Source organism: Schistocerca piceifrons, chromosome 7 (genome assembly GCF_021461385.2).
Source record: "Schistocerca piceifrons isolate TAMUIC-IGC-003096 chromosome 7, iqSchPice1.1, whole genome shotgun sequence".
Classification (NCBI taxonomy): Eukaryota; Metazoa; Arthropoda; class Insecta; order Orthoptera; family Acrididae; genus Schistocerca; species Schistocerca piceifrons.
In genome coordinates this window covers 412,995,491-413,021,272 of record NC_060144.1, presented here as the reverse complement: position 1 = coordinate 413,021,272, position 25,782 = coordinate 412,995,491, and the positions used below count along the sequence as shown (strand labels likewise).

At 38.7% G+C, this 25,782-nt stretch overlaps 1 protein-coding gene across 1 annotated transcript in view; it reads left to right on the top strand.

Annotated features, from left to right (window-relative positions):
• The window catches only part of LOC124804831 (sphingomyelin phosphodiesterase 3-like), a 52,485-nt gene extending 29,630 nt beyond the window's left edge, over positions 1–22,855 (top strand). The window contains exons 3-5 of the mRNA XM_047265177.1: positions 6,283–6,496; positions 9,990–10,198; positions 22,254–22,855. Of these exons, the coding sequence (XP_047121133.1) occupies positions 6,283–6,496; positions 9,990–10,198; positions 22,254–22,487 (657 nt within the window). The 3' untranslated portion in view covers positions 22,488–22,855. The remainder of the gene's footprint in view (positions 1–6,282; positions 6,497–9,989; positions 10,199–22,253) is intronic.
• Positions 22,856–25,782: the final 2,927 nt, after the last annotated feature.

The following is a 25,782-nucleotide window of genomic DNA, read 5'->3' as shown; positions in this document are numbered from 1 at the left end:
TTGCGAAAGCTTGAATTTTGTGTGTTTGTTTGTGTGTGTATCGACGTGCCAGCGCTTTCGTTTGGTAAGTCACATCATCTTTGCACTTTTGTGGTTCTTCTGTGGGGGATTCTGGATTTGAGGGGATGAGGAAGTGGCTCTGGTTATTTGCTTCTGTACCAGGTCGGGAGGGTAGTTGCAAGATGCGAAAGCTGTTGTCAGGTTGTTGGTGTAATGGTTCAGGGATTCCAGACTGGAGCAGATTCGTTTGTCACGAAGACCTAGGCTGTAGGGAAGGGACCGTTTGATGTGGAATGGGTGGCAGCTGTCATAATGGAGGTACTGTTGCTTGTTGGTGGGTTTGATGTGGACGGACGTGTGAAGCTGGCCGTTGGACAGGTGGAGGTCAACGTCAAGGAAAGTGGCATGGGATTTGGAGTAGGACCAGGTGAATCTGATGGAACCAAAGGAGTTGAGGTTGGAGAGGAAATTCTGGAGTTCTTCTTCACTGTGAGTCCAGATCATGAAGATGTCATCAATAAATCTGTACCAAACTTTGGGTTGGCAGGCCTGGGTAACCAAGAAGGCTTCCTCTAAGCGACCCATGAATAGGTTGGCGTACGAGGGGGCCATCCTGGTACCCATGGCTGTTCCCTTTAATTGTTGGTATGTCTGGCCTTCAAAAGTGAAGAAGTTGTGGGTCAGGATGAAGCTGGCTAAGGTGATGAGGAAATAGGTTTTAGGTAGGGTGGCAGATGATCGGCGTGAAAGGAAATGCTCCATCGCAGCGAGGCCCTGGACGTGCGGAATATTTGTGTATAAGGAAGTGGCATCAATGGTTACAAGGATGGTTTCCGGGGGTAACAGATTGGGTAAGGATTCCAGGCGTTCGAGAAAGTAGTTGGTGTCTTTGATGAAGGATGGGAGACTGCATGTAATGGGTTGAAGGTGTTGATCTACGTAGGCAGAGATACGTTCTGTGGGGACTTGGTAACCAGCTACAATGGGGCGGCCAGGATGATTGGGTTTGTGGATTTTAGGAAGAAGGTAGAAGGTAGGGGTGCGGGGTGTCGGTGGGGTCAGGAGGTTGATGGAGTCAGGTGAAAGGTTTTGCAGGGGGCCTAAGGTTCTGAGGATTCCTTGAAGCTCCGCCTGGACATCGGGAATGGGGTTACCTTGGCAAACTTTGTATGTGGTGTTGTCTGAAAGCTGACGCAGTCCCTCAGCCACATACTTCCCACGATCAAGTACCACGGTCGTGGAACCCTTGTCCGCCGGAAGAATGACGATGGATCGGTCAGCCTTCAGATCACGGATAGCCTGGGCTTCAGCAGTGGTGATGTTGGGAGTAGGATCAAGGTTTTTTAAGGATTGAGATGCAAGGCTGGAAGTCAGAAATTCCTGGAAGGTTTGGAGAGGCAAACTGAACAATCCATTGCCCTCACCCACCTAATCCTTCACCTACACATCAACTCAGCCAATGAACACACCCGTCAACTCCTATCCTTAATAAAAGTCCTTAATCTTTCCTCTCCCACATCCACACCGGCTGTTCAGAGCATCCTCCTACAGGCCAACCGTAAATTAGAACAGCATGCCACCCTCCACCTCAAAAAACTATCCAATCTCCTGGTTTCCCACCTCCGGAAAGGCAACTCACTCACCCTTCACAACCTTTCCAGCAAACCTCAACCTCCTCTCATTGCACACAAACCCAGTCTCTCCCATCTATCCAATCTCCCACTTCCAGCTCCACTCCCTCCAAAACCTCAAAATTCCAATCAACACAATCTGGAACCACAACACCCTAATTCAGTAGTTAACCTTTCCTCCAAACCTCTCTCCCAATCCGAAACCTCTGTCCTATCCAAAGGCCTCACCTTCAGCCCCACTCCCAGATTCAACCAAACAGCCCTCGTCAAAGATGTACTGTCCTACACTCGTACTCTCTGCTGGAAATATCACTTTGCCACGAAGAAAAATGATCCTAATCCTACTCCTAATGATCCAACTCCCCAAGACACCATCCAAATTGAACCCTGCCTGGAACAGTTCCGTCCTCCGTCGCAGCGGGACCCACCTCCTCTTCCTCAAAATCACCCTCTCCAAACCTTCCAGGAATTTCTGACTTCCAGCCTTGCATCTCAATCCTTCTTAAAAAACCTTAATCCTACTCCCAACATCACCACTGCTAAAGCCCAGGCTCCTTTCCCCCCCCCCCCCCCCCCCCCCCCCCCCCCTAAGGTAAGTCTTTCCGCTCCCGTGATTGGAATGACTCCTTACCCTCTCCCTTCAAATGTTGTGATGTTTGCATGACATGTATCCTGGTCTGTGATTGCTTCATAGAAATAAACCAAGGAGACCACATGTTAAGTTACATGTTTTCAAGATGTACAGTGTCGTATTTGATGGTTATTGTATTTGTATCTGCATATCCTGAATGTATCAGTTTCATTAATGCATCACATTAAAGATACCTTGAGAATGTGTCACTTTTTGTACAATAAGTTCTGTAAAAGTGTCAGGAAATGTCACATATGCTTTGAAACTTTTAATGGAATGAGGTTCATCGGAAGTACGGTATTTTATTTTGATGTTACATCATAGATCGTTACATAGGAAATGTACTATCATTTGAAGCTTGTACATGGACATCAGCTCTGAGTGCTACATAAGTAGACTTGCAAAGTTTCACAAGGTGCATTTTTTTGCTGTGTATATTTGTACTTGAGACAAACCCGTTTGTAGTTTTTTAAACAAACCTGTGTGGAATGTGTAATACATTCTCCACTAAAATAATAATATGGCATAAGCAATGCATACACAATGGAACATGACATAAACCAAAAAAGTTTTTAAAAATTTGAAGACAACAGTCTTATCTGTTAAAACCAGTCAATAAAAAACAGTTTTGAATGTGGAAGGCTATAAAAAAAATTCTTTAAATTATTTGTACTCAAGCTTTGTAAATTAGGAAATTTGAGGTAGTAATCTGATGGTGGGGATGAATTACTATTTCCTAGCATTGTGAGGTAATTTTGAGGTGGACGTTCTTTCAGTGTTTTGCACAGGACTTGTGTGTTAGCATCTAGAACCAATACTGATAGTGTTGAAAAATATTCTAGATGCCAGAAGAGTAATCAAGGAAGAAAGCAGGAAGACTGGGGCTTTATGTGTCATCAGTGATGAGATCCCTAGATAAGGAATACAGGCTTGGATTGGACAGTGATTGGGGAGCAAGAGTATAAATGTTCCTTTCGAATGGAGTGTCCTGCCATTAGATTAATTTAATTGATGAAACCACAGAATACCTAAATAAGGATGGCAGGTCAGGGATTTGAATCCTGCTTCTTCTGAAAGTGAATACAGCACTTCACAATCTTATCCCTTCCTGCCAGTTATCCAACATGCCTCATCTGGGCCGGCCGGTGTGGCCGTGCAGTTCTAAGCGCGTCAGTTTGGAACCGCGTGACCGCTACGATCGCAGGTTCGAATCCTTCCTCGGGCATGGATGTGTGTGATGTCCTTAGGTTAGTTAGATTTAAGTAGTTTTACGTTCTAGGGGACTGATGACCTCAGTAGTTAAGTCCCATAGTGCTCAGAGCCATTTGAACCATTTTTTGCCTCATCTGGACTAGTGTGGCCCTTCTCTAATTTTGTGGAGAACCAATCATACCCTTATATTGGCTATCCTATTATGATGGGGTTGCTGCTCCTAAGGGCCTGCCTGGCCTTATTTGATGCATAGGTAATCACATGACAACTAATGCCTTTATGACTGGCCACTGAAATGTGGCACAATACTATCTTGAGCAGAATATACTTTCATTTTGTGCATTTATATATGCTTTCAGCATTGAATATCGCAGCTGGTAGAAACTTTCAAAGTTGTGGAAATCGGGTTTTGTACCTCCCCAGTGTTTTTTAACCAGAATTGAATTTTCATAGATTGATTCAACCACACAACTGACTGCAGTCTACGTATTCCTTCAGATATCTTGTGGTACTCTTTAAAATTGTCTGTCTCTGTAGCCGAGTGATCAGCATGGCTGGCTGCCTTGCAGATAACCTGCGTTTAATTCTTGGTACTGTCAGGGATTTTTTTGTGATGGGAGTATTGGGAAGGGTCTACTTAGCCGCAGGATGCGAAATGAGAAACTACTGGAATGAGAAGTATTGGCTCCAGATGTGCTAAACTGACAATGGCAGGGAGAGCAGTGTGCTGGCTCTTATCCCTCCATATCGCATCAATATGTCATTGACTGAGGGTGATATGGTGGTCAGCCGGTCGGTCCCAATTGGCTCATTTGTGGCAAGAATGGTGGCACTTACTCTTTAAAATTCTGAGATTCCAAGCTAAACATCGAACTTTTTGAATTCTCAATTGGCACCTCATTTGGTGTGCGTGATATTGAGCTTCACCCAAAGGCATGTCAGATTTTTCTCTAGTTTATTTTATTTCTAATGTGAGAGCAGTTATTTCACCAAACGTTTGACCATTCTGTTGTAATCTTTTTTTTATTTTTCAAATTTAGTTCTTCGAATACTTCTCCAGTAACTGGCAATTGGAATTCTTTATTCACCAAAAGAATCTGTTTTTTGATTGTGGTTCCATCTTTGTCAGAATTGGACATCTCTGATGCAACGTTGTTGGAGCCCTTCCATGTTTTCTGGGTATATTAGGTGGCTGGTCATGCTTGTGCACGTCAGATGATGCCTGAGACATTCTGTAGGTGTAAGAAGAACCCTGACCACTAGCAGGCTGTTGCCAGCTTTTAACTGTGAGACACTAATGGCTGTTAGTCATACATAGAACTGTGAAAACACTGAGGTGTTACCATAGAAATTTTTACAAAATCACTTTCCTAATGTCTTCTGTCCTTGAAGTGTCCTTAATATAGTACTTGGTGCAAAGAAAACCATTTTGACACTTAAATACCACACCAGTGTAAATTTGTATATGCAAAATGGCTAGACCATGAAGAGATGTAGTTTTTACTCTTCATTTACATAGAAATTGCAGTAGTTTGTGAAATATTCAATTTTTTCTTAAATCACAAAGTTTTTTAATTACTCGGATATTCTCAAGGAATAAAAGCTTTTTTTGCAAAACTACACCTCATGTTGGTCAGTTTGATGTTATCCATTTCCCACTCATTGTTTGGTTGTGAACATTTGGACAAAAATGCATAGTGTAATTTTCCTTCAAGCACTTCATTTTTTCCTTTGTTTTTCTACACATGTTGGTGAATTTGATATCCCATTTGTCCATTTCTCACTATTCGTTTGGCTATGAAAATTTGAACAAAAACTCATTGCGCAATTTAGAGGGAGTTGGGTTTTTGTTACTCTCAACCAGTAATAACTGTTGTTGCCATATAACCATCACTTTCAATATAATGACACATTCCATGGATGATGTCAGTGAACCACATTTAAAATGAAATTGGTCAGTGGATGAACAGCCATTCCAGGAATGATATTTGACCATGAGAGTAGGAAATATGTAATTTATAATTAACACATTGTTATGTAGTTGATCAAATCCTTAATTTTATAACACAGTCTTACATGTGAGTGCATAATATACTACTTTTCAACATAAATGCACTGAATGATAGCAGTCAGTTTTGCTGGTCTCTGTTATTCATTTGTGTTCTCCTCTTGAAAAACACAGGGAAAATATTATATGGACTTCTCATAAATCACCTGCACTATCATATAAGTAACTATAGAGAACTCAAAAAGTTTTGAAGCTGGATTGTTATTAGGTGTGCTAGTTTTAGATGCTTCATGCTGAAGGAATGGTTGAATGAATAAGTAAATGATTGCATTATACTAACCAGAATACTAAGAAAATTACTGGAAATCATTGAAAACTTGATTGATAATCCAAATTTAAAACAGGAGAAAACCAGGTGCTGTTTTGTCACATTCTTCCATTTCCATGGTTCAAACATAATGTCCCCATTAACAGGCAAATGATCAGCACTGTATTGTGAACTTAGTAAATCTGTACTGACAAATTCATAATTACTTTAGAGAAAGTATCAACAGATTTGAATTATTTCATGCTGTTTGTTAATGAAATGCAATATAACTTCAGAATCTGTTTTGGTGTGCAGTCGACCCAGGTAGGATAATAACTACCATTAGAGAGACCTACTTCCAGCCAGTTTTTTAAATTTAATGTGTAGCAAAGTAGGTGGAGAAAAAAGAAAGAAGGAACTTAATGTCATCTTAGAAAAGTTGATCTTGTATATTAGTTCAGAGTAATTATTTCTTATTTCATTTCAATTACAGGTCTTGCTGAGTGACTCGGGCTTATATCGCCATGTTGGTTTCATCAGCAACATGCATACACAAGCGTTTCAGGGTGATGAACCTGTCATTCCAAGGCAGGTGACAGATGCATATGTATTTATTCATATGTTCAAGTATAAATTTACAGAAAAAACAGACATTGTTGATTTTGACGTTATATGTGGAGATTTCAATGCTGATAACATGTCTCCAGGTAAAAGTTTACTGCACACTATTAGATATTTCTCAGTCAGATTTATGTTCTGCTCTATGTTTTGGTTTTGTTTTGAAATTATCATCAGATTATAATAGTACCAGGAACAGACATTTGATTTTGATGTTTTTATGGTTGTAGAAATGTTCTTGTAGACCGTAAATACTTTAGGGTTAAAGGGGACCACTCAGCAAAACACACACAAAAGAAGGAAAACTTGCTAGCTGTCGGAGAGCTAGAGTGCACACACACACACACACACACACACACACACACACACACACACCTATGCACGTGTGTGTGTGTGTGTGTGTGTGTGTGTGTGTGTGTGTGTGTGTGCATGTATATTCAGGTACTCTAGCTCATCAAAGGATATCTCTGAAAGCTAGCAAGTTTTCCTTTCTCCATCTTTTGTGTGTAGCTATTGAGGATTGTATGCTTCTGCTGTTTGATGGTAGTTTAATAGTATAGACAATAACAGGACGATTGCTAAAATATGATGATAATGTATGCAGAGGACTTATTTTGGATAGTAGAGTACCAGACTTGGAAGAAAATGAAGTAATTAAAATGAGAAATTTTTGGTTTGCTTGTGTAGTTGCGAAAAGATGTTGATGGAATTGCAAAACAGAAGCACGTATAGAAATTTTATAAGTAACATAATTACAATATACCAAATATTGTTCAAAATATACACAAGTTTTATTTATTAATCAGTGTGTGTTTATACTTATTTTAAATCTCTTATTTTGCTATAAAAATGATCAGCTTTTGGAAAACCAGTTGACAAAAAAGAAAAGGATGAAAAAACCATAATGACATGTCTTCATTTATTTAGTAAAATCTGCTGACAGTATTAAAATATCAAGTTCCTTGGTAAAAATCAGACAATGGAAACTCCAGGTAGGAGTATCAATGATGTAGGAAAAAACAGATTGCTACTTACCATACAGAAGACACATAAAATTGCAGACAGGCACAATTAAAAGACACTTACATAAAGCTTCTGGCCACAGCCTTCATCAGCAAAACACACACACACACACACACACACACACACACACACACACAAACACACACAAACAACCGCCCTCCAGCATCTTGGGCCGGAAGTTTTTTGGTAGTCAGTTTCGATATGAAAGATAGTGCCTTTGGATCAGGCCACGCCAACTCAGGTGCTTCAAGAACACCAGCCAGCACCGGCAAAAGCACCAGTGCTCTACTGTACTGCCAGTGGGGTGAGGGAGGCACACACACCACTGTTGTGGCAGTGGCAGGAGAGGAACGTGTTGTTGAACAGGGCTGGTGAAATCAGCACTTGGCAGGCGGCATGCCAGTATTAAAACAAATTATAATAATAACAGTTTTGTGTACAGACAGGATGAATAGTTTCATTGCTCTCCTTATTTTGCACTAATTTGCAACATTCTTTGTTTATCTGTAGCATGATTTTGAAGCCTGTAATTTTCCAATATTTGGAATAATTGTTATTGCAGTTGCAATTCGAAGTATAGTTTCCAATGAAGCATCGGACAAACTTTCCCCTGTTTTTGTTTTGTTAATCTTCATAATGGAAAACATTTGTTCGCAAACAAACATTGTTCTGAATGTAGCAACACATTTAAGGTCAAGGGCATGAAACCTGAGGAATTCTTGTTGATCAATGCCTTTATGAAATGAAATCAAATCACCTTTGTAATGGTTATGATGTGCCAACATTGAATAGCACTGTAGTTTTTTCAGCTCAACGTGGAGACTTGGTGGGGAACACTCTGGATGCACCAAAAAAGGTGTCATAGAAACTTTGAGTATAGGTTTTACTAGTTTTATTTCTCCAAACCTATCTTCAAATTCTTTATGCAATGACTGTACCGCTTTAGTGTGATCATTGATGTGTTTATAAGTATGTAAATTCAAGGATATTAGAGAGGGAAAGTTGTCCAAATTTCCTCTTTGAAGCTGACTTTTAAAATGCAAAAGCTGCAATTTGAAACTTTCAATACAGTCACACATAGTGCCAATTAATTTATTTTTCCCTTGTTATGAGATATTTAAATACCCCATGATGTCTTTCATGAAAGTGAGGTCAGTGATCCATTGCTCATCATTCAAGTCTGATTGTGGACAGCCTTTCATATCAGTGAACACAACTATTTCTTGTCTCAAATCAAAAAAGACAGAGTAGAGCAGCTTAATCATTGTGTGACACAGTAAAAAGGAATGTCTTTGTGAATTGATTCAAGATCCTTCAAAAATCCTTTAAATTTCTGCTTTGCTTTCTACTCTAAAAGGCAGTGTATTGTCAAAATTAGGGGAAGCCTAGTTTGTGCACTTTTTTGTTCATACACTCTACAAAACTTACCCCTTCCAACAACATTTCAGGGCCCCCATCAATCGCAGTGCTGTAAAGGCACTTGAGTAACAACTGCATATCATTCAGAACCACCTCTATAGCCAGGAAAATATCTTCCCCAGTTGTGACAGTTTTCAAAGAAATGACATCCAACAGTTCCCTGGCAACAGTGAAACCTTTTTTGACATATCTTACTATGAAAATTGCAAGATGAGCTATGCTGCGATTGTTAGTGCTCTCATCGAGGGCAATTGAGTACTCTAAGAAGTTACGACATTTATTGGGCAAGTGCTCCTTTAATTCCACAACAATTTCATGCACTCTTTGAGAAATTGTATATTCAGACAAGCTTAGCATCTCAAATAGGGCCACTGCAGATGGACATATTACTTCCGATCACTCTTTTTATAAATTAGCCATTTGTGAAAGGTCTTCCACTTTATGCAATTTTCAGTGCAACAGATATAGCTTGCTCGAACTGCGCTTTCCGATGTGCAGTTCAGTTCAGAAGCCTGTGGGACAACAGCAATAATTAACTTTAAAATCTTACCATACAAAACAGTCTCATAATTTAGTTTAGCAAAAATATCTAAAGGGAAGTAGCACAAGTTTCTATGAGTACAATTGCGAAAAGGTATATTTTTGTTTTTCTTTTAGAATGCACAGTATAAACAAGGCTTACCTCTTCAGATCGTGGCGATTCTGATTTTAATTTAATAATCAGTTCACTTCTGTCCAACAATCCCCTCGTGTGTTTTGGAATGTATATTTTTGTAGTGACAGCACACTGTTGATGCTTTGATATTTACTGTAGATAAATGTGCCAAGGACTGCACGAGGCCGAGCATTTTCTCCGTCACACACAGGCTGCTACAGCCTCTACATGGGAGGAAAGAGGGGAGGGAGCGGCAAAGCACTGGTGCTGCTAGGCATGGCTCTGGTGCCACTAGGCGCAACACCGAGGCGCGCAAGCACCGAGTGCTTGAGTTGGTGTGGCCTGCATTAGATTGTGAAACAACAGCAGTATTACATAACAAGAGAAACAACTCAGTTTTTTTCTCAAAATTCATGATGCTTATGTTATCTGTACAAAATTACTTGACTACTGTAAGAATAAAAAAAAATGTTAATTTGTTTCAGCTGATGAGGATTTCCAATATCATGTCATTTTCAAAGAATATTGTGACGTATGTGTGGAGAAACCAGGCAAAGATCATGATTGGGCTATAGGGACAGAAATGAGGCAGATGACAATGCACTCTGAGGAACTTTCAGATCCGGAAATATTTAAGGAGATTCTAGCTGATGACTCAGAACGAAGGAGGTTTCTTCTCGATGCTGATGTCATAGTAAGTGTTCCTGCTGCATGCTTTAGTATAGAATTTAATGTACCAAATGTGCAGTGTTTACTTTGACACCAGTTGGATCTATCTCTCACTGCTACTTTGACGACGACTATTACAATAGATAATTTTATGTCTCAGCTGTAATTGCAGAGATTGCTATATCAATAAAATTGAAATCAAGTCATCTTTTAAGAAGAGAATCTAGACTGATATGATATACACTATACTCAAAATGTCCTATCTTGTGATAAATTTCTTCTATTATTTGTTCTTCGTTGCACACTTTAGCTGTTAATGTTTGCATAGTAGCGAGGTAAGAAACACTGTGTTCAATTGAAGTACTGTTAATAGGAACAGAATACTTATAATGTATCTTTGTTTATTTCTCATAAACTGAAAAGCAAACATTTCAGTAGATCATTGTTCTTCAAATAATGAGGGTTGTGACTTTGCACCACGTGAACCATTAATGCACATTTACAGAGGACCCTATATTACTGTGACTTGTTGCCATAGGGGGTGGTGTAAAAGTTGCTGCAGTACAAGTAAATATTGATGAAATATGTCAAATTCAGAGAGAGCTGGTAGTTGCAGGTAGCTGCCAAGGGATTGCCAATGTTGTCCACATGAGCTGCAGGATGTTTCATGTATCCGAGTCAAACCAACCTCTGCAAAAGCAACTGCTATGGGAAATCAGATACCTGATTAGTTAATCAGGGTATTGTTTGCAAGGTCTCTGGAGGCAAAGTTATCAGTATATTTGTATAACTCCTATTTCCTACTGTTATTGCAGTGCCTGAGGAGCCTTGGCTGTTTGTTCAATCAAATGCCTCTGTGGGGAGGATATGTCAGCATTGGTGTGACGATTTGAGGGAATGTGCAATAAGAAAACACAGCAGCTGAGTGTGCAGTGTTACACTACAAGGGCACTACGACTGTTCTAAAATTTCATAAGGTGAAGAGATGTTTCGCTCGGCATTGGCTCATTGTACTTACAACCATAAGGAATTAGCAGTGCTATGAGAGAGTCTTCACCAGACACAGCAAACATTGGTGGAAACCAGCAGTAAACTCTTACAGCTCCTCTTATTTATTAGTAACTCTATGCAGCATTTTGGCTGGAATAAGATTGACAGTCTAACAATCAGGACTATGGAAATTAAAGTAGAGATATCAGTTAATAGACTGAGGAATTAGTTCGCTAGTCTACAGAAGAACATGTCAGTATCTTCAGTTGTGGTCAGTTCTCAAACTATTATCAACCTGCCTGATAAAGATTTGGCTGAAGTAGGAATTTCTGTTCTAGCCAAAGGAGGCAAGTTTGCTGTGGTGTGTGTAAAAGTATCTGTGGAAGATATTACAGAAAATGTTGAGGCAGGAATCTGTCAGTTTCCACAGCAGTCAGCTGATTTAATTAGGATGGAAACAACTAGAATTTTACGTACTTGTGAGCCACCTAACAGTAATTTGCTGCAGGCATAAATGAAGGCGCCGAGTGATATCAATGCAGATAATAACATTATCATTCTTGCTGCAGACAAGGGTAATACCATAATCCTGTTTAGAAGTAGGGACAATCATGAAAAGTTCAATAATATTTTGTATCACACCAATTATAAAAAACTTCAGGGGGATCTGACTATGAAGATTTTGAAAATCACTGATCAGTTGGTGAAAGTATCTCCACTCTCCTCTGATGACAAGAAGCTATTCTGCAAAAAGTGAGCATACCTGCCTAGGCTCTTTGGATTACCCAAGGTGCACAAACCACAGATTCCTTTGAGGCCTGTTGTGAGAGCTATAGGGTGTCCTACCCATGAATTAGCTAGACACCTTGCCTCATTGCTGCAATCTTATATTGGTGGAACTGATAGTCATATTAAAAATTCATATCATTTTATAGACAAATTAAAAGAAATGCACATGGGGCGAGGTGATATCCTTGTTAGTTTTGATGTTGTATCTTTATTTACTGTCATTCCATTGAATGAAGCTATTTGATGTATAGCTGATATTTTTCCAGCAGATATTGTGGAGTTATTTAGTCACTGCCTCACCAAGACCTACTTTCAATCCAATAATGATTTTTATGAACAGATTGACAGGGTGGCTATGGGCAGTCCTCTTAGTCCAGCTGTTGCCAATTTATTTATGGAGAACTTTGAACAACAGGTGTTGCAGATTGCCAGGAAAGGACCAGGCAGGTGGTACCGCTGGTATTTCCGTAGTATGGACACATGGTGCAGGGGAATTGAATGCCTTTCTGATACATCTCAACAGTACCAATCCGAAAATACAATTTACTATGGAGACGGACTGTTATGGCCAACCAAATTTCTTTGATGTGTCTGTTATCAAGAGATTGAAGGGGTCGTTGGTCCATAGAGTGTACAGAAAAGCCACACATGCTGACCATTATCTGCATAAAGATTCAAATTAGCGCCCCAGACAAAAAAGAGGGGTGATTAAAACCTTGGTAGATAGGGTGCACTAAATTTGTGAATAAACTTACATACAAGATGAGCTTGAACATGTATGGTTGACGATCAGGAAGAAAGGTTATTCTAACAAGGAGACAGATGGTGCACTTCACCCTAGGGAAAGAATCAGGACATTATAAGGAACAACAGCTGCTCAAAGGGAAAATTTTCCTTCTGTTCATCAGTATGATTACAGATCACATTGGGTAAGTATTGAGCAAATACAATGTGGAAACTTCCTTCAGGCCCACCAGGAAGATAAAAGAATGTTTTAAGATCAGCAAAAAATATACTACATTCTTTGACTACACTGGGTGTTTATAAAATTTCTTGTGGTTGTGGACTGGTTTATATTAATACCACAAAAAGAAGTGTTGACACCAGTCTCATTGTACACAAGTGGAACTGCTGCCTGGAACATATGGATAAATTAGCCATAGTAGAACATGTTTACCAGGAGGGTGATGATGAAATAACGTTCACTGGGAGGAATGTCATATTGAAAACATCTCATTATCAAGCGCATATTTATAGAGAGGCAATCAAGATTAATAAACACCATAATAATTTGAACAGATAAGAGGAAAGTGTGAAATCAGATAAAATTTGGATGTCAACATTGCCGTGTAAGAATGATGAATGATTATTTTCAGTCGAGAATGTTGGCACACTATCTTGTAGCCAACAACCCGTGATAGACTGTGGCACCCTCTACACTGCCTATGTATTCTGCGCTCCCTGGAGTTCTGGTTGCAGTTTGCCATTTCACCTCTGAAGATGTCTCCCGCAGTTGGAGAGGTAAAGTTAGGACAAGTCTAATACATCGACCACGGCCTAATAGCCCAGAAGTTTTAAGTGATGTTTGTAAGCAATATTAAAATATATGTTGCAACTAGGAAGATTCTCTGACCTGACTGTAATGCAGGATGTCTGCAGGTCATGAAAGTCACGAAAAAGTGATGTAATAATGTGGTCATCCAATTAATGAAAAGGTAATGAAATTGAGTGGGTAGTCATAAATTTTGTTTTGTGTTCAGTCAAGTGCAGTTCTAAAGGGGAGTAGCAAGGTAGTGCTAACCCCATAAATGTTGTATCCCGCAGTCAATTCAGTAAAAGATCGTTTATATATTATAAAGATTCACAAGAACTCTTTAAAGTCTTTGTTATCTATAGGGGACTTGCGTATCTATCTGTGCAAGTCATGTCAGCAAAACCACTGCTACTGCAATTTGCAACCCTGAGGGACAGGTGTCAATATAGAAATTTGGAGGTGTGGCTTCGTTGAGCTATGGGGAAGTCCATTAAGATAAACAACTTTGACAAAGGGCTGATTATTATTACACAAAGCCTGCGAACGAGTAGCTTGAAAATGGTGAAGCTGATCAAATGTTCACGTGCCTCTGTTGTCGTCATCTGTGGAAAGAGATAAAACGACAGTAAAACTACCAAAGGTGCTAAATGATATCAATATAATGGAAGGAAACATTCCACGTGGGAAAAATTATATATAAATACAAAGATGAGGTGACTTACCGAACAAAAACGCTGGCAGGTCGATAGACCACAAACAAACACAAACATACACACAAAATTCAAGCTTTCGCAACAAATTGTTGCCTCATCAGGAAAGAGGGAAGGAGAGGGGAAGACGAAAGGAAGTGGGTTTTAAAGGAGAGGGTAAGGAGTCATTCCAATCCCGGGAGCGGAAAGACTTACCTTAGGGGGAAAAAAGGACAGGTATACACTCGCACACACGCACATATCCATCCACACATACAGACACAAGCAGACTTTTTGTCTTTAAATATGTCTGCTTGTGTCTGTATGTGTGGATGGATATGTGCGTGTGTGCGAGTGTATACCTGTCCTTTTTTCCCCCTAAGGTAAGTCTTTCCGCTCCCGGGATTGGAATGACTCCTTACCCTCTCCTTTAAAACCCACTTCCTTTCGTCTTCCCCTCTCCTTCCCTCTTTCCTGATGAGGCAACAATTTGTTGCGAAAGCTTGAATTTTGTGTGTATGTTTGTGTTTAAAGGTGCTAAATGGTTGGACGTCCTTGACTCTTCACAGAATGTGGAGTTTTGAGCGTTGTCTGCTCTGTAAAGTAGGACTGATGAAGGTCTGTGGCATCTCAGCCAAAAGAGCACAGTGACTGTGCATGCACAAGTGCTTCAGAGCACACCATTCATCGTACATTGTTGAACATGGGGCTCCGCACAGACAGACAAACTGTCAGATCCCTGATACGCAAAAGCTACTGTAGGAGTTTGTTAGAACAGCTGTTTCTTTAATTCTGTCCGCTCCCACTTCCGTTTAAATATTTTTATTCCACATCTTTTTTGGAAAGATATTTCCTTAAGGGGATTTTAATAATTAATATAAAACTATTGTAATTTTAATCTTGTTTTAAAGGTGTTGGGGAGAAACAGAGTAAAATCGATTTCTCACTAGCCAAAATGTTCCTGAAGCCTTCTGGCTGCTGTCGCCTGCTAATGTTTTACTTCATCAAGCCATGTGAGATTTCAGTGTGTTACACAATACAGGTAGCATCATAATAATAATAATAATAATAATAATAATAATAATAATAATAATAATAATAAGAAGAAGAAGAAGAAGAAGATACAAGACAAAAGCTATAAATACTTATGCTATACCAATATTGACCTACTCATTTGGTGTAGTGAAATGGAGTAACACAGACCTAGAAGCACTCAATACACTTACACGATCACAATGGCACAAATATAGAATACATCGCAAACCTTCAGCAACAGAAAGATTCACATTAAGCAGAAAGGAAGGAGGAAGGGGATTTATCAACATAAAAAACATACATTATGGACAGGTTGATAATTTAAGAAAATTATTTCTAGAACGAGCAGAAACTAGCAAAATACACAAAGCAATCACTCATATAGATACATCGGCTACACCACTGCAATTTCATAACCACTTCTACAACCCTTTAGATCACATAACATCAACAGATACGAAGAAAGTTAATTGGAAAAAGAAAACACTACATGGCAAGCACCCGAATCATCTAACACAGCCACACATCGATCAAGACGCATCCAACACATGGCTAAGAAAAGGCAATATATACAGTGAGACGGAAGGATTCATGATTGCAATACAGGATCAAACAATAAACACCAGATATTACAGCAAGCATATTATTAAAGATCCTAATACCACAACAGATAAATGCAGACTTTGCAAGCAACAAATAGAAACAGTAGATCACATCACAAGCGGATGTACAATACTAGCAAATACAGAATATCCCAGAAGACATGACAATGTAGCAAAAATAATACATCAACAGCTTGCCTTACGACATAAACTTACAAAACAACACGTTCCCACATACAAGTATGCACCACAAAATGTACTGGAGAATGATGAATACAAATTATACTGGAACAGAACCATTATAACAGATACAACACCACCACATAACAAACCTGACATTGTAATCACCAATAAAAAGAAGAAATTAACACAACTAATCGAAATATCCATACCCAATACAAATATACAAAAGAAAACAGGAGAAAAAATTGAAAAATGCATCCAACTGGCTAAGGAAGTCAAGGACATGTGGCATCAGGATAAAGTTGACATTATACCAATTATACTATCAACTACAGGAGTCATACCACACAATATCCACCAGTACATCAACGCAATACAGCTACATCCAAACTTATATATATAACTATAGAAATCTGTAATTATTGATACATGTTCAATTACCCGAAAGTTCCTAAATGCAATATAACATATACCGTACAGTTAAAAGGAAGTCACGCTTGATCAAGGTCCGCGTCACTTTCCATTTTTGACCACACGTAACGTCTGAGAAAAGAAAGAATAATAATAATTTACTGTGAGTGAAATGATTGCTGTAAGTGGTTTGCTTCATAAGCATTTTCCTGTTAGACGTTAGATGAACAAATGTAAATTAAAGTGCTTGGAAGACCAACACTTGCCATCAAGCAAACAATTTCATTTAAACGTAGGGCCTTCAGTAGAATTTTCAGATCTAGTATATTAGAGAAATAAAACTGGTCACGCAATTGTAAAATGCTCTGTTTTATTTTACATCTGTACTGTTTTGAAAATTTATGGATCTACTTTAGTATCCTCATAACTAAAATCTATCTACTCGTCTCTATTCGGTAGTAGCCCAATCTCATGGAAAATATCAAAGTCAACAATGATGGCAATACCGTTTTTGTCAGAAGAATGTTAATAGTGTTTGAATAACCACATACAAGGAAATGAAATAAAACAGAATAAGTATTGGTATATGTGTGGATGGATATGTGTGTGTGTGCGCGAGTGTATACCCGTCCTTTTTTCCCCCTAAGGTAAGTCTTTCCGCTCCCGGGATTGGAATGACTCCTTACCCTCTCCCTTAAAACCCACATCCTTTCGTCTTTCCCTCTCCTTCCCTCTTTCCTGATGAGGCAACAGTTTGTTGCGAAAGCTTGAGTTTTGTGTGTATGTTTGCGTGTCTGTCGACCTGCCAGCACTTTCATTTGGTAAGTCACATCATCTTTGTTTTTAGATATTTTTTCCTACGTGGAATGTTTCCCTCTATTATAAGAATAAGTATGCATGTGTATGTAATGTATTTGAAATGTGTAATTAACTATGAAAACTTTCACTGTTGTAAAAAGTACACACTGTTCTGGCCATTTGCTGAACAGTGTCTGTGCCAAAAGGTTACACTGAAAAACTGGTTGAAAATTTCTGATGCACTCAAATGTACAATTGGTTACATGCCTCCATCAGTCAGGAAAGGAGAAAGCTTCATAAACAACTAAAAGTATCCATCTATCATGCTAATTAAAATTAAAAATATGAATCTGTCTGGCATCTGCTTATTCTGTTATTTGTTTTGTGTGTCCATGTCTCGCGAAAACAGCATATTTTCGTCATACTGATGAATAAGTATGAAAACCACTAAGTACAGCATGGCTGCTCAGTTATCTTGTGTTGTTATCTTCTGTTTGATCCAGTGTAAATGCCTGTTTGGAGGTGCACACTAGTGAATCCTTGTGCAGTGTTCACATGAATGTGCATTTACTTGTGTTTGCGAGCAATTGCATCAATGTAAAGGGGGCTTGAGAGAGACCACCTTAGCTGGAAGACGAAAAGTCACAGAAGTATGAAATCTCTTTTTTAAGTTAGGCATCCGCTAAGAATGCAAAGTGAAGACAATCATATTTATTTATTCCGGGGAAAGGTTTACAACTGAATTTGTGGTTGTGTTCATTGTTCTATGTTTAAATGGTGAAAGATTGAATCTCACTTCCCCATCCTCTCCCCTAATCTCACACTGATGATCTACATGCAGTATAATTAACATGCTTCTTTGAATATATTCTTTTAGAAACCTGTTGCTAATGGCCTTCATTTTAGCCGTAGGTACTGACACTGAAGTAGCAGATTCCTAAATTTTTCAAGGTGCCTAGGAAGTGCAGTTTCAGTGGCTACAACATGATGACTTAAAAGACTGGAAAATGTGGCTTCAAACAGTAGAAAGTAATAACTTTAACTGGTGCAAATGTGACTTTGACATTAGTGTCAGTGGCATGTCGTGTGTAAAGACACATGACAGAGGAAAGAGACATTCAGCATTGGTTCATTCATTAGTCGTAAGGCAGCAAAACAAGTTGCCTTTTACTGTAGTAAAAGCAGTGCCAGCGTAGTCACAAGTTCCTTCTGAACAGAATTTGAATGGCGGTAATGAATTACAATCACTTGCCCCTGCTACAACCTCTAGAACTTCAGATGAAGAGTGTTCCAAAACAACCTCATTGAAAAAATTTTTAGTCACTGGTAAGACAGTAAAATCTGAAATTATATGGGGCATGGATAAAGCCATGCCTTATTCTTCAGGAAGAAGTTCTAGAAACACAACGGACATATTTCAAATTATGTTTCCTGACAGCATGATTGTGAAAAAAATCCAATTACACAAGGATAAGTTGTCATTTATAATTACTTATGAACTTGGCCCTCATTTCCAGAATCTCCTAGCTAACAAAGTTAGGGAAGTTGGATTCTTTTGTGTTTCATATGACAAGGGTTTAAACAAAGTTGTCCAAAAGGGACAGATGAATTTGGTGATTAGTTTTTGGGAAGAACAAAATCAGTCTGTATCTACAAGATATTTAAGATATGTGTTTTTGAATTCTTCCACATCTTCTGGTTTAAGGTAAAGTTTCCAGGAAGGTCTGAATGTTTTGAATTTGTCATCTAAGAATATAATACAAATTTCAATGCGTGGGCCAAATGTAAGCTTGAAGATGTCGCATGATTTGCAAGCATTTAAAATCAGTGAAGGAGATAATCAACCACAAATATTTCATTGTGGCACATACTTGCTTCATGTATTGAATGGAGCTTTGAAATCTCTTGTAATGAAAGTGGTTGGAATGTTCATGAATTTCGTAGGGTGATCTAGTACTTTATGAAGGACTTTGCTTCCAGGAGTTCAACCTTCTCAAATATCACTGGGTTTTCCAAGTTTCGTCTCAAATTTTGTTCTGTAAGATGGGTTGGAAATACTGAAGCCACAAAGAAAGCACTTGAACTTGTTTCGCATTTGAAGAAGTGTGTTACTGAAGTATAAAAAAGACCACTTGAAAGTAGAAACTATGAAAAAATTAAACGTCACTTACAAGACAGATTCCTTTGTGTAAAACTTGATTTTCTTCTATCATTATCAATTGAACTTCGGGAGTTGTTGACTAAGTATCATTCAAATGACTCTCTCTTCCCCTTTTTGCACAAAAATTTATTCAGTTTAATGTACAGCATTTAATATGTAGCATTACCTCTCGGTCCTTATTGTCAGAAATAAATGCACAGGTCTGTATCTAAAAATTGCTGAGAAGAGTCCTTTGAAATTAAAGATAGTCAAAGGTGGTTCATGTTTATCAACTGAAGTTAAGCAGAGCTACAGTTTGAGAAATGCTTGATTGACAATTCCATTGTGTCAAAAACCTTAAGACTCAATCAACAGCTGACATAATCAAGAGAGAGTACTTACAGTTTTGTGAATACTCTGAAAACCAACTAAAATAATTCAGTCCAAATGAGGATAAACTTGATCACTTTCTGATGAGTTTGTTACAGACTGTGAACCATTACGTAATCAGATCTGTGCAGAAGCTGTTATGCATGTTTAACGGAAATGCTGCAGTAGAAAGAGGCTTTTCTATTAACAAAGAAGTTTAGTTGAAACTTAAAAATCAGTGATACTAGTGTTCTGTTGTCTTAAGGAATATTGTAAGTTTCCACTATATAACTGTGTTAAATCAGTTTTTATTTTAATTCATGTCATCATACATATATCAGAAAATATTCAAACCCCATTGTACATGAAAGTTTATAATGTTTTTATAGTATCTGATGGCTGGTCTACTGAAGGTCATATGCAGTTACGTTGTTCATGCTGAAAACAGTTTAAATGATACAAGAATAATTACATTCAGCTTTCATTTCAGCCAGCTTTTGGGTTCAGAGAAAAACTGTTTCTGTCATTGTACTATGCATATTTTTGAGAGGTAATGAAAAAGTCATGAATTTGCTGCTCTAAAAATCTGTATACACCCTGTAATGGCTTTTAAATATTTACTATCATGAGGAACATACTGTGAAGTGAATGTTACTCTATTATGGTGGGTTTAAAAAAAAGATTAATAATACCCTTCTTTACAGAAATCACTTTCAATTGATGAAAGTCAAAAAAAGCTCAAAGAAATTATGAGATGCATTGTGGAAGTGGATGTCATGGCTTTAGTGCCAAACTGACCCCCCCACCTCTCTCTCTCTCTCTCTCTCTCTCTCTCTCTCTCTCTCTCTCTCTCTCTCTCTCTTTGTTTTCATCTTAGTGGCAGTTTTCAACAAGGGCTCTTTATTGCTGAGTATCCTGACAAGTGGGGCCCTAGATAACGTGGACTTTTGTTATACCTCAGCTGGTTCCCTTCAAAACAACCTTCGTTTTCTTGTTGATGGTCTTGTTTACATTAGTGCTTAGTATATTTCTTTAGCATGCCTTGAAATTCAGAGAAATATATTATTTTGAAAGCATTCACCAGTTTGTTTGTGTGGCCATCCGCCGCAGCAAGCATGTAAATACTTGTTTTGCAAATCAAACTGCCTTTTCCTGCTGCTAGTTGTTTTATTTAAACCATACACGTTTCGCCATCTACTGTTTTAAGGCATAATCAGTGGGATATATAACGATACAGTTTTGTTAGTTATAGATTATCAGACAGTTTACAAAAAATCGCAAAGTGAACTGTTTGATAATCTATAACTAACAAAACTGTATCATTATAGATCCCACTGATGATGCCTTAAAACAGTAGAAGGCGAAACGTGTATGGATTAAATAAAATAACTAGCAGCAGGAAAAGGCAGTTTGATTTGCAAAACAAGTATCGAAAGCATTCATCTGAAAACTTGAGAAATTTGTCTCTCATCAACTCATTTAAGAACCATAATAGCAAGAAATTCCCACAGATTTGACAGCATAATTTACTCAGTATAAAATTGAATGTGCACTCACTATTATCAGTATTTCACTGAACACTATGATTTTGATCATAGATTTGCAGACTGTGGCTATGTGAGGATGCAAATGGGGGAGTGGTGTTTTTTTCATTCATTGTCACTTATGTAAAGAAGTCATCTTTCTGTTATTTTTTCCTTAATGGAGGACATTCCCTTTCCTTTCTTGTCCTACTTATTTCCCATAATTTGCCGCTCCTACCAGTGGACTCACAAACCATATTGAATTTATTGTTAGGAGCCCAAGGAGACAGCTTGTGAATCAGTACTTTTACCTGGATGGAATGTTTACTGGAGCCAGTCAGGCACCAAGCCCTTACATGTGGGCCAGCCCTTGGGCAAGCAACTGAAAGGTATCCTGTGTTTAACATAGCTTGTAATTTTCAAGAACTCCTAAGCTTTTTGAGGCTCTTAGTTTTCATGCTACCTTATTTTCTGAAAGTTTGCTGAGAAACTTAGAAACTGAAGGTTCAGCATGTGCTCTGAACTGACTGTAGTCAATGGGATGTAACAAAGAACTGCTTCCACTGAAAGTACCTACTAAAGGGAGCAATCCTTGATTATAAGCCCAGAACAGTTCAAACTGGATTGGGAACTGGAGATTCAACCTTTTGAGAGGACTGGAAATCTTCCAGGGGTTAAGCTTTTTAAAGATAGGTTGAGAATAGTCTGGAAGTTTGGATGTGGAGGTTGAGAAGTTTGGATGTGGAGCTTGAGAGGATTTCTACTTTTTTTTGCTTTAAGGGATTCTGTTTCTGTCAAATTGGTTCTCACATCAAGGCAAAGTATTTTTATTGCTGCAGAATAAAATTGTTGTGTAACTTAATTAGTGCATTGTGCTGTAAAATAATTACGATACAAATTCATGTGATGACCTCTGTGTTAAATTTGTAAATATCTACCTCCTAACTTTGCAGCGATGCTCATAATATGACTTGCACCTAAATATTATAAAATTCTTTAACTAATATTGTTTTTTAGGTACATGGTCATCATTTAAGAATGGCAGTTGCTAATCCTGACAAAGATGGCTTAATCCGTCCAGTTCCTTGGGGTGGCATGCGACGAATAGACAGAATTTTGTTCAACAAAACAATCTCTGGATCAGTACCAGTGGGTTACTGTTTTTCAACAGCTCTTACAAATCTAACAGATCATTTACCAATATATATGACACTAACAAACAAGCATTGTATGGAAACTAAAACATTGTAATGTCCTGCACACTGATCATCCACAGTTTTTAAAAAAAATCATGTCTTATATTTTTTTTATTAATATTTACAAATATTGTGATGAAGTTTATATAACACACACAGATCTTTTTTGTTTTAGTATAGACGACCAACACAACTTTAATGTTTATCACTCATGTTTCTCAGTTTTTTGTCCACAGTGTACCAGTGCTGTGCACTTGATTCAGTATACTCCTCTATGTTTTTTATAGAAAGTGCATAATGTGTTGGCATTTGTAAATACTTTTTTGTTGCAGTGAAGTAGCATTCCACTGTGTTATTGTGATCTTAATGTATCCATATTATTATGTAATTTCTGAGAGAAGAAATTAAACAATGTTTTGAAAATAGTGTTTGTGGAGCATACATGAGCTCCTTCATTGAGGAAAACAGTCATTGCCACTGCTTTGATAAACTTGAAAAAAGTTATGCCATCATCCTATTTATCATAAAAATAATTATTTTGAATACCCGATCTTAACAAAGCCCAGTTTTATACAGATGTTAAGTTATTTATTACAAGAAATTTAAGTTTGGGAATATTGTTGGCATTACAGCATGTGTACTTTAGTAAACACTTGGAAGAAAAGTGGACACAGTTTTGCAACCAGGATTTTTAATGAGCCACAGATGCCTATGATACTTAAAAAAATGTATTATTGATAAATATTTTTAAAATAATAATGTGTTATTGCTGTATTAAAACATTTAAAATAATTTGTTTACACGAGTGCTTAGCACATCACTTCAACATAACTTCTAAAAAATTGCAGTACATATAAATATTTGATCTGAAAAACAAAAAAAAATGCTTGTTCAAACATTTAAGATTGCTGGTGTCCTGCAGTTGTTTTAAGAACTGGAATAGCAACAACCTTTCACAGCTTTGACAATTCTATAATTTGTCATTGTTGTGGTCTTAAATCTGAAGACTGGTTTGGTGCAACTATCAATTGCAAGTCTCTTCATAACTATTGCTGTCTACATTCATTTATACCTGATCACTGCATTTGAACCTTGGTCTTGCCATACAGCTTTTACCATTCTCATGCTTCCCTCCATTGCCAAGTTGATGATTCCTTGATGCCTCAGGACGTTTCCTATCAGCCAATCAGTTCTTTTGGTCAAATTCTGCCATTCTAGAGCTTCTATTCTCTTCTTGCTTCATCTGTTTATTGTCCAAGTTTCATTCCTATACAAGGCCACATTCCAGACAAATACCTTCAGAAAAGATTTCCAAACACTCATATTCATATTTTTAGTTTTTTGTCAGAAATGCTTCTTTTGTTTTTGACAGCTTGCATGTGATATCTTCTCTACTTCGACCATCAGCATTTGTGACACAAAGGAATTAAAGACAGCTGCCAATGGGCAGTGATTTATGTCAATGGATCAGGTTGAAAAAATCTGTGCTGGACCGAGATTCGAACCTGTATCTCTTGCTTACAAGGCAGATATGCTGACCACTATGCCATCTGGACACAGTGGTCACAACAACTGCTTGGAGTACCCAAGCATGTCTCCTATCAGAACTAAATTCTCATGTTATACCACACAGTACTGATGTAGTGTCCCGGCTCATTAGCCTCATCACTTGCGGAAACTCGCATTCCCGTAAGCCCTCAGGGGCTGAGCATTAATTGCTGGGTAAGGGCTTGGCGACCCTGTGGTTTCTGAATTGTGGACTGGTGAGCACTGCCAGTCTCCTCTCACTGTAAGCTCTGGGCATGCTTCAGCAACCACAATGCAGTGCAGTGATGGAATGTTGTGTATCGCAGGGAAAGGGGATCTTGGCTTGACCGCCCAGATTGTGAGGATGAAATAAACCTGTATAAAAATAAAATCTCAGTCTCAAGGCGTGGTGCATGCTGATGGGTTACATGGCTGTTGAGGTGGAACAGTCATTAGTGGGCAACCTCTGGGGAACCTGCTGCACCTCAATTGTATAACACTTACTCAGGTATGAGGGGCTCTACTTGATTGGATCCTTATTTCCCTAACTGCTTGTGGGACCGAGATGTAACCCTTGAAATCATCATCTCCTCATCCCAGCGCGAAGGGTGTACCGCCTGGGAGTATTATTCATTCAAGATAATGAGAGAGGCTAGTTCTCCCGATAATAAGAATGCTTTGGACTTCAGTAACAGGACTCGTGGAGTCGTGAATAATAATGTGTTTTTGTGATAAAGAGGGAGGAGGGGACATTTGAAAAAGTGTCCCCCTTCTATATCCATAAGGGTTTGGAAGGCCTTGCTGGCACTTTAAAATCTATAAAATGACTGTGTAATGGTTCATTGTTAGTCAAAACTAACAGGTCAAAGCAGGTGGAATTTCTTAAGGAATTGCAGAAACTGGGTGAATGTAACTGTTGAGATGCACACCTCTCTCAACTCCAATCTGGCATTGTCATATGCCAAGATATCATGGACATGGGCATAGAGGAACTGAAACAAGAATGGTCATTCAAGGGGATAGTCGATGTGGAGCAATGAACGCAAAGGACTAATGGAGACACTGAAAAGACTGCCACTTTCATTGTCACATTCAATTCTCCGACACTGCCTGAATATATTATGGCGGGGTTCCTTTGACTTAATGTTTGGCAGTACATACCAATCACTAAGCGGTGCTGTGAATGCCAGCATTTCAGCCATACAGCCATGAGTTGTGGAGGTGAAGCGATCTGCGGGAAGTGAGGAAAACCAGCTCATGACGCTGGGACTTACTGCCTGTCTTCAGCGATCTGCGTCTATAGGAACCACTCAGTCTGGAGCCGAGACTGCCCTGATTTTGCTGAGGAGTGAAAAATACAGGAAACAAAAGTGACCAAGTGGATCCCCTATGCTGAAGCCAAAAAAGAATATAAGGCAATGAAACCCCCTGTCTTTGCCACCTCATTTTCTTCCATGGTGCAAGAATCTATTCCCAAGATGGATGCTTCAGCACAGATGACATCTATAGTGCCTGTATCCACCACAAGCACCTGTACTTGTACGCGTACATGCCAAGGAAAAAAGAGTAAGGACAAAGCTATCCAGGCAGCTGCAACAGGAAAGATCTACAACAATTCCACAGTGAGAATCCCAAGCGGACAAACAAAGCAGAGTGCTTCTCAATGGCCCCTTTCCCCCTCATCCTCGATGCGACAGGGTGCAGGAAAAGGATCCCGATGTTCAGGTCACAAGCTGTCCTGGGCACTATCAGACGTCTTTTTGGCATGTCTGACTGATGAGGATGACATTGTGGAGTTAGATGCCTCAGATCCAGTCAGCCCC